Genomic DNA, 12,712 nt, shown 5'->3' with positions numbered 1-12,712 from the left:
TGCAGGCGAGATCGGGCAAGCTTACGTATGGGTTCTGTCACTTCTGTCTGTGTGCCAATGCCAGGCACGAAGCAAATGTTTGCCGGTGAAATGTTGGAACTGAAGGACAAACAGCTGCTTGGCACTGCTCTGATATCTTCCTTAGTAGTGGAAGGACCCATGGGCGGCACAACTGAAAGTACACGACTAAGGCATTAAGATCGCTGGTACAGGTGAGAATAGGCAAGCTTACGTTTGCATTCTCTAACTCCCGTCTGTGTGCTAATGCCAGGCACGAAGCAAATGTTCGCTGGTGGAGTGCTGGTAATGAAGGACCAACTGCTGCTTGGCATCACTGTAAGTACACGAATAAGTCACTGAGATCGCTAGCACAGGCGAGAATGGGCAAGCCTACATTTTTGTTCTTGCACTTCCGTCTGTGCGCTAATGCCAGGCACAAAGCAAAGGTTTGCTGGTGGAATGCTGGTACTGAAGGACCAACTGCTGCTTGGTGCAGGTATGTTATCTTCCTTGATAGTGGAAATACCCATGGTTGGCATCACTGGAAGTACATGACTAATGCATTAAGCTCACTGGTACAAGTGAGAATGGGCAATCTTACGTTTGCATTCTCTAATCCCCGTCTGTGTGCTAATGCCAGGCACGAAGCAAATGCTCGCTGGTGGAGTGCTGGTAATGAAGGACCAACTGCTGCTTGGCATCACTGTAAGTACACAACTAAGTCATTGAGATCGCTAGCACAGGCGAGAATGGGCAAGCTTACGTTTGCATTCTCTTGCTCCCATCTGTGTGGCAAAGCCTGGCATGAAGGAAATGTTTGCTGGTGGAATGCTGGTACTGAAGGAACTACTGCTGTTTGGCACAGCTGTGACAGCTTCCTTGATGATGGAAGGATCCATGGTTGGCACCACTGAAAGTACATGGCTAAGCTTACACTGAGATCGACACCACAGGCAAAGAATGGGCGAGCTTACATTTGCATTCTGTCACCTCTGTCTGTGGGCTAATAACGCCAGGTGGTGAAATGCTGGTATTACTGCCACTTTCCACAGGTTTTTCTTTCTTGGTCTGCACTGCTAAAAGTACACAAAACTTAAGGCATTGAGATCACCGCTGCAGGCAAGATTGGGCAAACTTACATTTGTGTTTAATCTCAGTCTGTGTGCTTCTGGTGGTTAGATAGGAAGGTGTCGTTGCAGTTTTAACGTCCACTGTTTGAGGACGCCTGCTGCAGCTTGGCGTTCTCTGCTCAGTTCTCTGCTCAGCCCTCTGCTCAGCCCTCTGCTCAGCCCTCTGCTCAGCCCTCTGCTCAGCCCTCTGCTCAGCCCTCTGCTCAGTCCTCTGCTCAGTCCTCTGCTCAGTCCTCTGCTCAGTCCTCTGCTCAGTCCTTTTCTTCTCATTTGCTTCTCTGCTCAGCTGCTTCTGGGCATTCCTTCCTGTGGAAAAAAAAAAGATACTTTGTTTTCCCAGCTGTTTACAGCATGCACCTTGTTTTAAAAGTGATCCTTTGTAATGGCTTTGGGCATGCCTGCACCACGAATCTGTACATTTTGCATGCTCAGAAGATGGTCCAAGTCAATCGGCTGAGCTCAGCAATTATGCATGGTGCAGGTACCTTGACATGGGCAGTTCCCATTGTAGTGACTCTCGCTCACTTTTACCACAAAACCTACCAGAAAAGATATACAAACTGTTGCTCCATGCAGGAAGTCAAAATTAATAATGTTGCTGTTGTTCCTCACTGTGTGCTTGCAAATGAAAGAAAAAGGTAGACTTAATTAAGATACGCACTGAATGTTGTTGCGCAAAGCGCTGCAGGGAGCGCACGAATAATAACTTTTAACAAAATTGTGGAGATTCCAAGCAACCTGGGAGACAGTTAAAGTGAAGCTGTAGGAATTCATTGGCCAATGCACATCGTTTACATACATCTGACATACTGGTAGCATGTTGGAGCCAGCTGTCCAGGTGTTCGATTTTGCAAACTTCGGGCAGCTTCGGTTGTCTTGGCCTCCCAGCCCAAGTGACTTCCTATCAGGACCAGAAATAGCTGGATGCCGTCTGGCTGCCATAACTCCGAAAATCGAAGAGGCCCTATGCTCTTATTTTTAAACACGTACCATCTTCCCTGTGATTTTAAAAGTAGCAGTACCATTAGTGCAGTTTTCAGTGTATTGCTTCAGGGAGCAGACTTGGTGTCAAAGCGGCAATATTTGCATCAGATCCGTTGCGCAGACTCGCCAAACTGTGATGGGTGCAAGGTACCGAACACAGTGGAGTACGTATACTTATTGCTTGTCCCCGGTATCACTGTGGACAGCAGGCATTGATCTCTTTGTTAGCGCCAATTAATAAAAAGCCGTTCAGATAAGTGTTACTGCGCCTTCGAATGAACATATTAACCCTTTCAGACGCCACTTTATCCTGTTGATTTAAAACTTACTTTCACCACATTTCTTGCATCTTCAGAATCATAGAAAGTGTGCAGCTGCAGAAAAGATTTAGTTTTCAATTCTTTAGCGAGTTGTGTCAAGTTTACAGAATGTGGACTCCATGCCAAAACTCACTATAGGAACATCAAATATAAGAACATCAACTATTTCATGTATTGAAAAGCACTTAACCAGTCGCTTCAAAATTATGCCTGGTGCACGACTGTTGTGAAAAACTATGAGAGAAGTGAACCCACTACATACAACAACATACTGACACCAAGCAAAAACACCCAACCGTCTACCTTCCCACTCATTTCACTAAAATATTTTACACATGTTATCCAAAATTGCAGCACAATTCAAATCACAAGTGTTTCAAGATATATGCGACACATCTTACAAATCATTACTTTCATCAATGCTTTTGTATACTATTTGTATACTATCTTGGTGTACACAATTGCGTACACAGTGTCTGAGAGGGTTAATGAAGCGAGCCATCAAGACTCTCTTAGAATATTTAGTTAACACAAGCCTATATTCAAGGCTGTGTTGGAAGAGGGCCTTTGAACACGAATGTGTGTATAATCACGTCCTACTGCCTGTCCTCATTACTCGACGGGCCCCTATTTTTCTCCTTTTCCCTTTCTCTCTGAGCACAGTAGCACGCTGGAGGACTCTCTGCATTTCCTCAATACTTTCTCTTCTATCTCTCCCACGATAAAGCTTCACTGCACATAAGATTCCAGCATTAGTGTTGGATTTACATAATCGTTTTATAACTACCTGCAGCCTGAAGAACAAACAGGCATTATTTTTCAGTGCAGCTTCGCAGCAGCGTCACGTTTTTGCACGAAATAAAAATGTGTTCTTCTCCTGTAATTATTCTTTGGCTGTGCAAATGAACTTGAACCGGGTCGAATTGGTTTGAATTGTCATTTGTATGCTCTGGAGTTTAACCGGAACTGAACCGTTTTCAGTGAACCGAAACGAAAATCGGACCAGTAAAAGTTTCGGTTCAACACTCTGGTACGCACTACATGCAACTCCGTGTGGGTTCTCACTGGAATGTTTATATGCAGCCACTGTCGAAGTATGTCAACAATGGGACTCGGGTCGTTGTTAAGAATTTGTCACGCAAGCGTCTGTGCCGCAACATTTCTTCCTTTTCTTCGGCAGTCACAAAGTGTGGCAGCACATTGTTCACAGGCTTCTCTTACCTATTCAATGTATGTGCGCTGCCTCACTTTGGGCGGCGCGGCGGCGTCAAGCCGCTTCACAGCATGACGTAACTTTCGCTCATCTACCTCCTCCGGCAAACAACATTGTGCCACGAGAGATACAAGTGAAATATTCTCCACCAAATGCACACTGCTGCCTGCCCCGATTGATTACTCAATGACATTCACCATGCCTTCGCAGCAGGCATAGAGTTCGGTGGTTTTCAAGAAAGTGCTCGAAAAGGTTATATGCAGGCACGGTTTCAAACGGGCCAGTCATATATGAGCAAACAACATTCTTATTAATGGCCAAGTATACATGTCTCTTCCTAATAAACCGCTGGCTCCTTCATGCCCAAAGTTCACACAGATGTGGAGTTTTGCAGTGTTGTGTTCATTACCATGTTTCCAGGCATTGTTTAGCCCCCTCCCCCCCCCGCTGTTTCATTCACAATAAATTTAAAGTGTGTGTCATCTGCTGTGACACCACTAAAAATTTACAATTTCGCTGCAAGAAAACAGTGGCACTACATCTCACCGCTACTGCGAAAACACGGTGTTCACTTTAGCTGCGACAGATGGAGCCACATTTCCAATGAAATGGAATTGACTCGTTTCGGGTGGCTTCGCCGCACATAGGTCTGCATACTCGCTCATAAGTACGCTCACACTCATTTCAAAGGCGCAAGTGTGAGTGCGGACGAAGGGTGTCAGTAGGTACGAGTATGAACGTAAGTCAGCGATTTTGAGCGTGAGTGGACATGAGTATGAACATGAGTGAGGGCCAATGAATGTGAACGTGAGTGAATACCAGTTCATGTGAGTAGACCTCATTTTGTTTGTTTTGGATTCCTAAACATATAAGGAAGCTATGCACCAAGTTGAATTATTATCTGAGCAATAGAAAAAAAAACATAATTAGCTTCTTTTTATTTTGCAGTAGCACGCATTTGCAGCCTAAAGTACTTACAAATGCTGTTTTCAAGATGTGGCCATAGAGTGGGAGAGGAGCTTAAGCCCGAGTGAATTCACTCATTAGAATTAAAGTTTGTTTTCAGCATACTGTAGCGATGAGAAGCCTTCTGCTGAGTACCGAGACACGTGCAAAAAAAGAAAAAGAAATAAAGGCCCATTGTTGGGCACGACAAGTCTGGATTGTCTGGAAAACCGAAACTGAAGCACGGATTGGTGGACATGCAACTCGTGACATTCCATTTTTTCTGCCTGCGGGATTCTTGTACCCAGCCTTGTTTTCTTTATTGTCGATGCTGGCCATCTTTGTATTGCGCCCGAATTTTCTGCTAGTTCATTGTGATCGGCATGCGTTTGGCGCTGTGGTGGACTATGCCCGCCATGAAGTCTTTAATGCGCGAGAGCTTTGGGATGCGAAAAAGCACTGCACAACAGAAGCAAGCCGCTGAGCACCGTTGAGTTGAAGGCGAGGGCTTAGCCTATGCAGCAAAGTTATTCGACTGAGCACCACTGTCTGGAGAATAAAATGGCATGTTTTGCAATATTTTAGTCAATTTGTCTCAGTTTTGCACATGTTGGCCGATTTGCACTTTCAAATTAGTTTCAAAATTGCCATGACAAAAGTTGTTTAAAAGGCTGCTTTTAGGCTGAAAATTTGAGAGGAACAAGACTATGGAAGTCATGAATTTCTAAATTGCTTCTATCAAAAAAAGGAAGTATAAATTTCTGGATCACTGTAACAAAAAAAAAAGAAAGTTGTCAAGTGATTCAAGTTTCTACATAAAATTGCAAGCGGCTTCCAATAACCTGTAATATAGGGTGTCCAGAAGATATTTATTTAGAAATGTTTTATCCATTTTTATAATTTTTAAAATGATAGTTTTCCTAAGTTGACACACTTGTTTGCTCAAGGGGACATGCATAACTTTTTTTTTCCATTTGCGCTAGGATAATGAAATTTACTACGTCTTCTAATGAGAACAAGACAAAGCAACCTGCCAATGTCTGTAAAAATCGGCATGTTGGTTCAGAAATTGATCCTTCAGCTTCAGATCTTCATAACACACGTTAGTTGAGAGAAAGTGATAAGCGCAGTCACTTCTCCTAGCTTACGAACCTCATGCGTTACCACGAATTGAGCCCAGCTTGGTGCTCGGTTAGAGCCGTCGCTTCGATAGGCGCCGCCATGTTTGTTGACGCAAAGCTTTTGGGGCAGCTCTTGGGGCTCCAGCGAAATAGTGAAATAGCGTGCCCGACACAAAACCCAAACACAGTTTGCGTCTCACGCATGCGCAGTCACAGAACACCTATGTGGTGCAGTGGCTTCGACGCTATTTCTTTGGAACTCTCCAGAGTAAAAAGTTTTAGAATAGGGGCCTCGAGAATTGTCCGAGAATACGTCCCCCGCAGTCAAACACAGTTGCTCATGCTGAGCGTTGGCTTCCCTCATCTTCAACAATCGTTGCTCCCGTTCCTCACTGTTCATGGCAATAACGTTGTTGAGCCCTTGCGGCATGTCGACAACGTCGCTCTGCCAGCTTTTCTTCGCTGAGGATTTGTATTGGCCGCATTTTTTTAGCACCCCATGGCACACTAGCGAAACAGTGGAAACACCACAAGCCTGAGCTACAGAACACCTGGCCGAACTGGATTATGCCATACTAGTCACACTACAGTAGTTCACTGTAGCCTCGTAGTACCACACCAACCACACTACGCGCAAGTTTTCGCTTTCCGCCGCAGCTTGCGCAGCGTTGTCAACGACACCGTTGGCACGGAAAAAAAAGGAAAACAGCTTCACAGACTTAACGTCGCGAAGACTGATGAAACAGCGGAGCTGGTAGCTTATAGTAGCTTTTACTTATCTATACATTGGCTTATACTTATGTTAACTTTAATTTTTACTTAGCTTTAACTTTTGCTTTTTCTTAGCTTTATCTTTGCTTTAACATCGATTTTACTTAGCTTTAACTTAACTTTTGCTCTGCGGCGAAGGTTCTCCGTGACTCGCAATCCAGGATCAGAGTCTCTCCGTCGTTGAGCGGCTAAACGTCTATCTTCACGGTGAGCTTCTTCATAGCGTTGCCGAGACGCCGCTTCTCTCTCTGTAAACTCTGGATCTCCAACCCTCCTCCGTCGCTTTGCTTCAGCAGCCCTTGCTCGGAATTCCGGATCTGCGCGCAGTCGTTGAAGCCGCTCCCGAGTAGCATCACGACGCCGTTTACACCGCGCCTCTTCTTCTTCGGGAGAAAGCTGCTTTTTCGTCCTAGCCATGCTCACGGCAGAATGACGCCACCGCCAACACACGGTCTCCTCAGCTCAGGAGAAACCTGCACATCATGGTTACGTCATCACTTCTCTCTCTCTTAAGCTCCACCTCAACTACTGCTTGGCGCACACTCTCCCTCGATCTCTCCACCGCTACGTCATCGCTACCCTCTCTTTAGCTCCACCCACCTGGTGCTCAGCGCGCGCCTTCCTCCTCTCTTACCCTCGCCGCTCTCCGAACACCTGCGCCCAGGCGCGTGCTCCTCATCCAGAGCCGCTATTCTGGACATTCCGTCATTTTCTTCTAGGCATGACGTAGGTGCGAGGCTTACAAAATGGCGCTGATAGCCCCGATCTGCTTTCGTAACGTGACGCAAATTTGACGTTTCGCCTAGGAAACTAATGTAGGCATTGAACCTAGCGTTCTTGATAAAGCAAAACAGTTTTCCTCCCCAATAAAAATAAAGCAGCTAGCTCAAAGGGTGCGATTATTCCATCAAAATCGTTTCTCGCTTCCGTCGTCTGCATGTACACAAGCTATCGTCTGCTTCATTAGCTAGGATGCGTGTCCTCAGGAAACGGAATGAGTCATATATTGGCACCCACTCGCTTGCTTTCTAGCTTGAGACAACAGTACGCGACCTACCAGGGATGATGAGCGCATGCTCTAGGCCGCGTTATCGCTATCTCGTGAAACACAAGTGACTCAGCCCAACTCATCTGGCTGAGAAGCAACCAAATATCATCGATAGCGTTGCACGCGCCACACATAACCACTTGCGCGACACAAGCGCCGGCATTGCCATCTCTTATGCACTTTGCTGCTTACTCGCACCGCGAGAGGAAACTTCAAGGCGCCGCCATGCGTATATTTCTTTTATAAATTAAAAAGTTGCCGTTGTCATAGCCTTTGATGACGTGAAAAGTCATTAATATTGATTACGATACAAACGCAGTAGTGAAAAGTGCAAAAAGTCGCAATACGTTTGTTAGTTTCAACCAATATTATTTCAAATAAACGTGTTTTTAATAAAAATGATCGTTCAAAACACAAATGCCAACACCACCCGAGAACGGTGCAAATGCTATGAGCACGCGTTCTGAACAAAAGATTTTCATGGCCCCGAATGACAGGGAAAATGCAGCGATATGTATGCCTCTCGACCGCCATTGCATATGGGCGCTCATTACTATAATTCGGGCGGCTCGTCGCACCACAAATTATGGTGGAAAATCGCTGCAATGGCGGCCCAGCGCAACGTCAAATTGACGTTTACGAAATTCCTGTGACGCTGTTCACGGGATATTCCTTCAACAAGCCGACATGCCGGCTATCTTGGAACGCCACCACATATTCGCGAAATTACAGATGCATTGCACGGGCTTCTGCATGCTACCGTCCACTTTCTTTTTAAAGCGCTAAAGTGGAAATATCGGTGCCAAGAACCACAAAAAAGTATTAGTCGATAAAATTTGCAGCTCCACGTCATGTTTCGTCATTCTGGTGAAAACAAAATTACATTTTGAAAAACTTCAGTTTCCCGGCACAAATTTCAAAACACATGACCTCTGTACAGCCAATGAGACAGTCAAGACGGCGGATAATGGTGGCTGTGCAGCCACCATGCGTGTCAAGAATAGAGCCTCATTTGCGCCGATTCTAGGCGTACACTCGACACGACTCAACGTCGACCTTGACCAGCTCCGCTGTTCAAAGAACAAATAATTTATTGCACGTCTTTGTTTTTTTTTTTAATTCAGCAGCTTGAATATTAAGTTACGTTGATATTTAAGGTAGGTTCAGAAGCATAAGTTGGTTTAAAAAAATGACTGACGGTTTCGCTCTGGCTAGAGTGCACTACCATACAGTTGAGTGGCACTAGAGTGACCCTATAATTGGAGAGTGCCCAGAACGAGCTTCCAAAAGTGAAGCCAAACGACCGCAATCCCGCTTGCGGCGCTGCGATCGGTAGCACACACGCCGCCATGGTGCAGAGGTAGAATGTCTGCTTCCCACGGACAATACAGGGTTCGAATCTCTGCAAAAGGTAGTGTTTTTCTCGTTTTTTTTAATACTTCGTGCATTGATGTTTTGATTCTTTATACTTATGCCTAAACTTGCTTCCGCTGCTATGCCATGCAACAAAAAAAACGGCAAAGCTTGCGCTAAGTCGATCCTCAAGTTTCAAGAGGTTTTGCTAGGTTTTTGCTTGGCGTTCGCGGTGCAACCATCCGATCTTCCACCTCGTTTAAGCGCGGCAAGGAAGCTAGCTTAGGTGGGTACACAAAGCCATTCGTAGTACTAAATTGCGGCAACTTGCCTCTCAGAAGCGATTCTCTGCAAATCTGGCAAATCTTCATTTTGTCGTGATCCTCGGCGTCCGGAAAGGTTTCACGAAGCACTTGCAGACCCACACACTTCTGGTCAAAGTTTCGCACACTGTTCAACGTAGAGAGGTTTACGTCAAACCAAAGTCTATCGCAGACACAGCAACTGTGCCCAAATTTCGTGCTCAGAAACTCTCGATCAAACCGGCTATCTGCTGAAGTGGTGCTCTGTCGGGTCCTACGCTGAAAGTTCTCGATTACACGCAGACCGGGCATGCTCTGTCGTCGATTTCGCATGGTTTCCCTAGATCATGCATTGTATTCCTCGGCTTATGCTGGATCTTCCGCTCTTCGCCGACGTTTGGCCGCCGCTTCACTGGCTAGAAATTCCAGATCGGTTCGACGTCACTGACTCCTTTCTCAATTGGCAGCACGACGCACTTCCCTGTACACGACTTCTTGAGCCGTCCGCACCTCCTTCGGCCTACCCATGACAAGAGAATGCTGCTTCGACTGGCCCCGCCCCCGCACCTGTACGACCGAGCGCACACCAAGCTGCGTACAAAGCTTGGCCATAGAGTAACATACGGATTCCTTGTATATGTTACTTTATGGCTTGGCGGACTGGAGCGCAGCTCTGTCCGGTTATACCCAGCTGCTCCTGGTTGCTAGGCAACCAGGAGGCGTTTTTCTACGAGAATAGGGCAAAATATTGCCAGCTCCAACCTCGAGGATCAGCTTCGGCTGGTGATAATAATAATAATAATACTTTTTTTCGCACTCAGAGAGGGCGAGTCCAGGCATACAGGGTCGCAGAAGGCAGAAATGCCCATACCAAAGTGGTTTGCCTGCCCAACCTGGGACCCGTGGGGGGAGCACTAAACGTGCAGAGGGGGATCGGGGTGGATTGGTCAGTCACAGCAATCACTGCGCGGCCTTCATTATAGGCTCAACATCTTCAAGTTCGGGATGAAACGTCCTCGCAATAGTTCGTAGAAGCCGTCGCCACAACGCAACATCACACGGCATCCAAGAGGAACCGTGCCTATCCGTTCGGGTGAGAAGGGGCTCAAGGCAATGCGTCCGATGGTTCAGGCACGGCGCGCCCACCAATGTCCGGTCAAGAGCGAGAAGTCTGCACAGAAGGTGAACGGTGGCAGCCTAAACTCTAGATGCAAGAGGTTGCCAGGAAGCTAACCGATGCAGCGTGTCAGTCGAGACGTGTGTGTAGGAGAGGCGCTGGTTTCTTGGTGTGCTGTGGCTATATAAGATATATGCGGCACGACGCTGTACACTAGCAAGGCGGCCCTGAAGCGCCACAGATTGGGGTAGCCAGATGGGGGAGCAGTATTCAAGGATGGGCAGCACCAGGGAAGTGTACAGCAGCCGCGGAAAGCAGTGGGCAGCATGCCAATGGTACTGCTCTTAACAAATGCCAGCATTCGGCGGGACCTGGCTACAGTGTGGTGCACCTGGATGGCAAAGGACAATCGCGAATCAAGCTCCACACCAAGCACAGTAGTTGACATCACACGTCTGAGTTCACAGCCGCCAAGGGTTAGTGCGGGGGCTTCACGGGGGCGACACAGTCCAGAAATTGTCATTGCACAGGATTTGTCGGAGTTGACAGGAAGTTGGTGTTGGACAGTCCACTGAGGATACGTGTCAAGGTCAGCCTGAAGGGATACATAGTCAAAGGGTTTGTGAATGGGCTGCAGCAACGTTATGTCATCAGCATAGAGAAATGGTATGGAGGTAAGGTTCTGAATAATGCTGTCAAGGTATATTGTGAATAGTGTTGGCCCCAGGGCACTCACTACCTTGGAGTACACCTGCGAGGACAGCTGTACGAGACGATACTGCACCCCAATAGACGACACGTTGGGTGCGGTTACCGAGGAACGATGATGTCCAGGAGAGTACTGTTTCGGAGATACCTTCTGCTTCAATGCTACCAAGTAGGGCAGGGTGTTGTAGGCAGTCAAAGGCTCGAGACAGGTCCAGCGGAATGAGCTCACATGGTGTTCGTTGATTAAGATGAGCACTTGCTATGAGCACCAGGGAAACAAGGGTAGTTTCTGAACTGCGGTTACGGCGAAAACCGTGTTGGGCTGGAGATAAAAAGATCATGCACCTCAAGGCAGGCATGAATGTTCGCATTAAGGACACACTCGAAGGTGCGACACACGATAGAGGTATTGGCGATGGGACGATATGATGACAGGAGATCTCCACGTGCACCATGGCCTTTATGCACAGGTGTGATGTAAGCAAGCTTCCACACATCAGGGCACATGCCCGAATCAAGGATTCTTTGGAACATGGAGCACAGGAAAATACATCATAGTTGGAGCCGTGGGCTTGAAGATCAAGGGCTGGATACCGTCAGGACCAGGACTTTGGAAAGGTTTAATGGGCGAGACTGCTTCTAAGACATCTTCAACTGTGATTTGTAGAGCAGGAATGTCACGTGGAACTGATTTGGTAGGCATGGGAGGGTTGTCAGCAGGAGGGGAGTTGGCAGAAGAAAGTGCTGTGCAATTTGTCCACACTGAAGAGAAATGGCGGCTGAATGCTTCAATGATGACAGCTGGAGGGGACATTGTGTCTTCATTGATAAGAAAGGAAGGACATTGAGATTCCTTGTGTTGGGAACTTATGTACGCCCAAAATAGCTTTGGCTCTTTCACTGCTCTACTGGCAATATCTTTGACATAGCGTCGATGGGCGATGCGGATTTCCCTCTTTGCATCCCGCTGTAAATATTTAGCAGCTTGGAGGTCATCGTGAGAGTCGCTTTTCTTCGCACTACGAAAAATTTGATCCTTGCGCTTGCACAGTGCTATAATGTCGCCAGTAATCCATGGTGTGTGGTGTTCACAGCAACAGCACTTAGCGGGAACGATGTCAGATGTCAGGGACGTCATCAGGGATGTATGTGTAAAGGTCATACATGTCGTTGACGTTGGCTTCAGCCAGTGCAATATCCCACGGTGCAAGAGCTGCAAGGCGAAGAAGGTGGTCAGAATCTAGGCTTCTGCAGGAATGGACGAGGCGAGCATGAGGGCCACGGTTCAGGAGGAATGCAAGTGTATTAAGGCGGATACCACGGTGGTCAGACGTGGCTAGAGCAGCTGTGGTACTGCATTCCAGCACAAGCAATGGGTCGAGAGTGAAGCAGAGGTCAAGGTAGGATGAGCTTCCTGTGTATGAGGTATGTAGGTTCAGTGCAGAGTTGCATAAAGCCTGCGGACTCCACAGCTTCGACAAATGAGTCAGAGACAGGGTCCAGGGGGATGGGGCTGAGTGGGTCACTCCAGTCAAGTTGGGCATTGAAAGCTCCAAGAATATATACGTTATGGAACATGCTTCTCAGGGAGACGACTTGATCAATTGAATCGCGAAAAATAGTGTAGGATTGGGCACGTGTATTTGGTGGACAGTAGGCACAAATAACAAGGTATTTCCGCCTTTTGACAGAAATTTCAA

General features: G+C 47.0%; 1 protein-coding gene across 8 annotated transcripts in view; it reads right to left on the bottom strand.

Moving 5' to 3' along the window:
* Window positions 1-12,712, bottom strand: part of LOC119435733 (uncharacterized) — a 35,167-nt gene that overhangs the window by 7,174 nt on the left and 15,281 nt on the right. For 3 of the 8 annotated variants that reach the window (XM_049659906.1, XM_049659904.1, XM_037702459.2), the window contains exons 2-9: window positions 6,600-6,957; window positions 1,140-1,432; window positions 975-1,076; window positions 764-910; window positions 602-703; window positions 395-541; window positions 233-334; window positions 26-172 (exon numbers count right to left, since the gene is read on the bottom strand). In XM_049659906.1, the coding sequence (XP_049515863.1) occupies window positions 26-172; window positions 233-334; window positions 395-541; window positions 602-703; window positions 764-910; window positions 975-1,076; window positions 1,140-1,432; window positions 6,600-6,901 (1,342 nt within the window). In that variant the 5' untranslated portion in view covers window positions 6,902-6,957. Of the gene's footprint in view, window positions 1-25; window positions 173-232; window positions 335-394; window positions 542-601; window positions 704-763; window positions 911-974; window positions 1,077-1,139; window positions 1,437-6,599; window positions 6,958-12,712 lie in introns of all 8 variants that reach the window. The other 5 variants (XM_037702457.2, XM_049659909.1, XM_037702458.2 and 2 more) reach the window with 4 other exon arrangements.

Source organism: Dermacentor silvarum, unplaced genomic scaffold, assembly GCF_013339745.2.
Source record: "Dermacentor silvarum isolate Dsil-2018 unplaced genomic scaffold, BIME_Dsil_1.4 Seq872, whole genome shotgun sequence".
Lineage (NCBI taxonomy): Eukaryota > Metazoa > Arthropoda > Arachnida > Ixodida > Ixodidae > Dermacentor > Dermacentor silvarum.
This window is presented reverse-complemented; position numbering and strand designations above follow the sequence as displayed.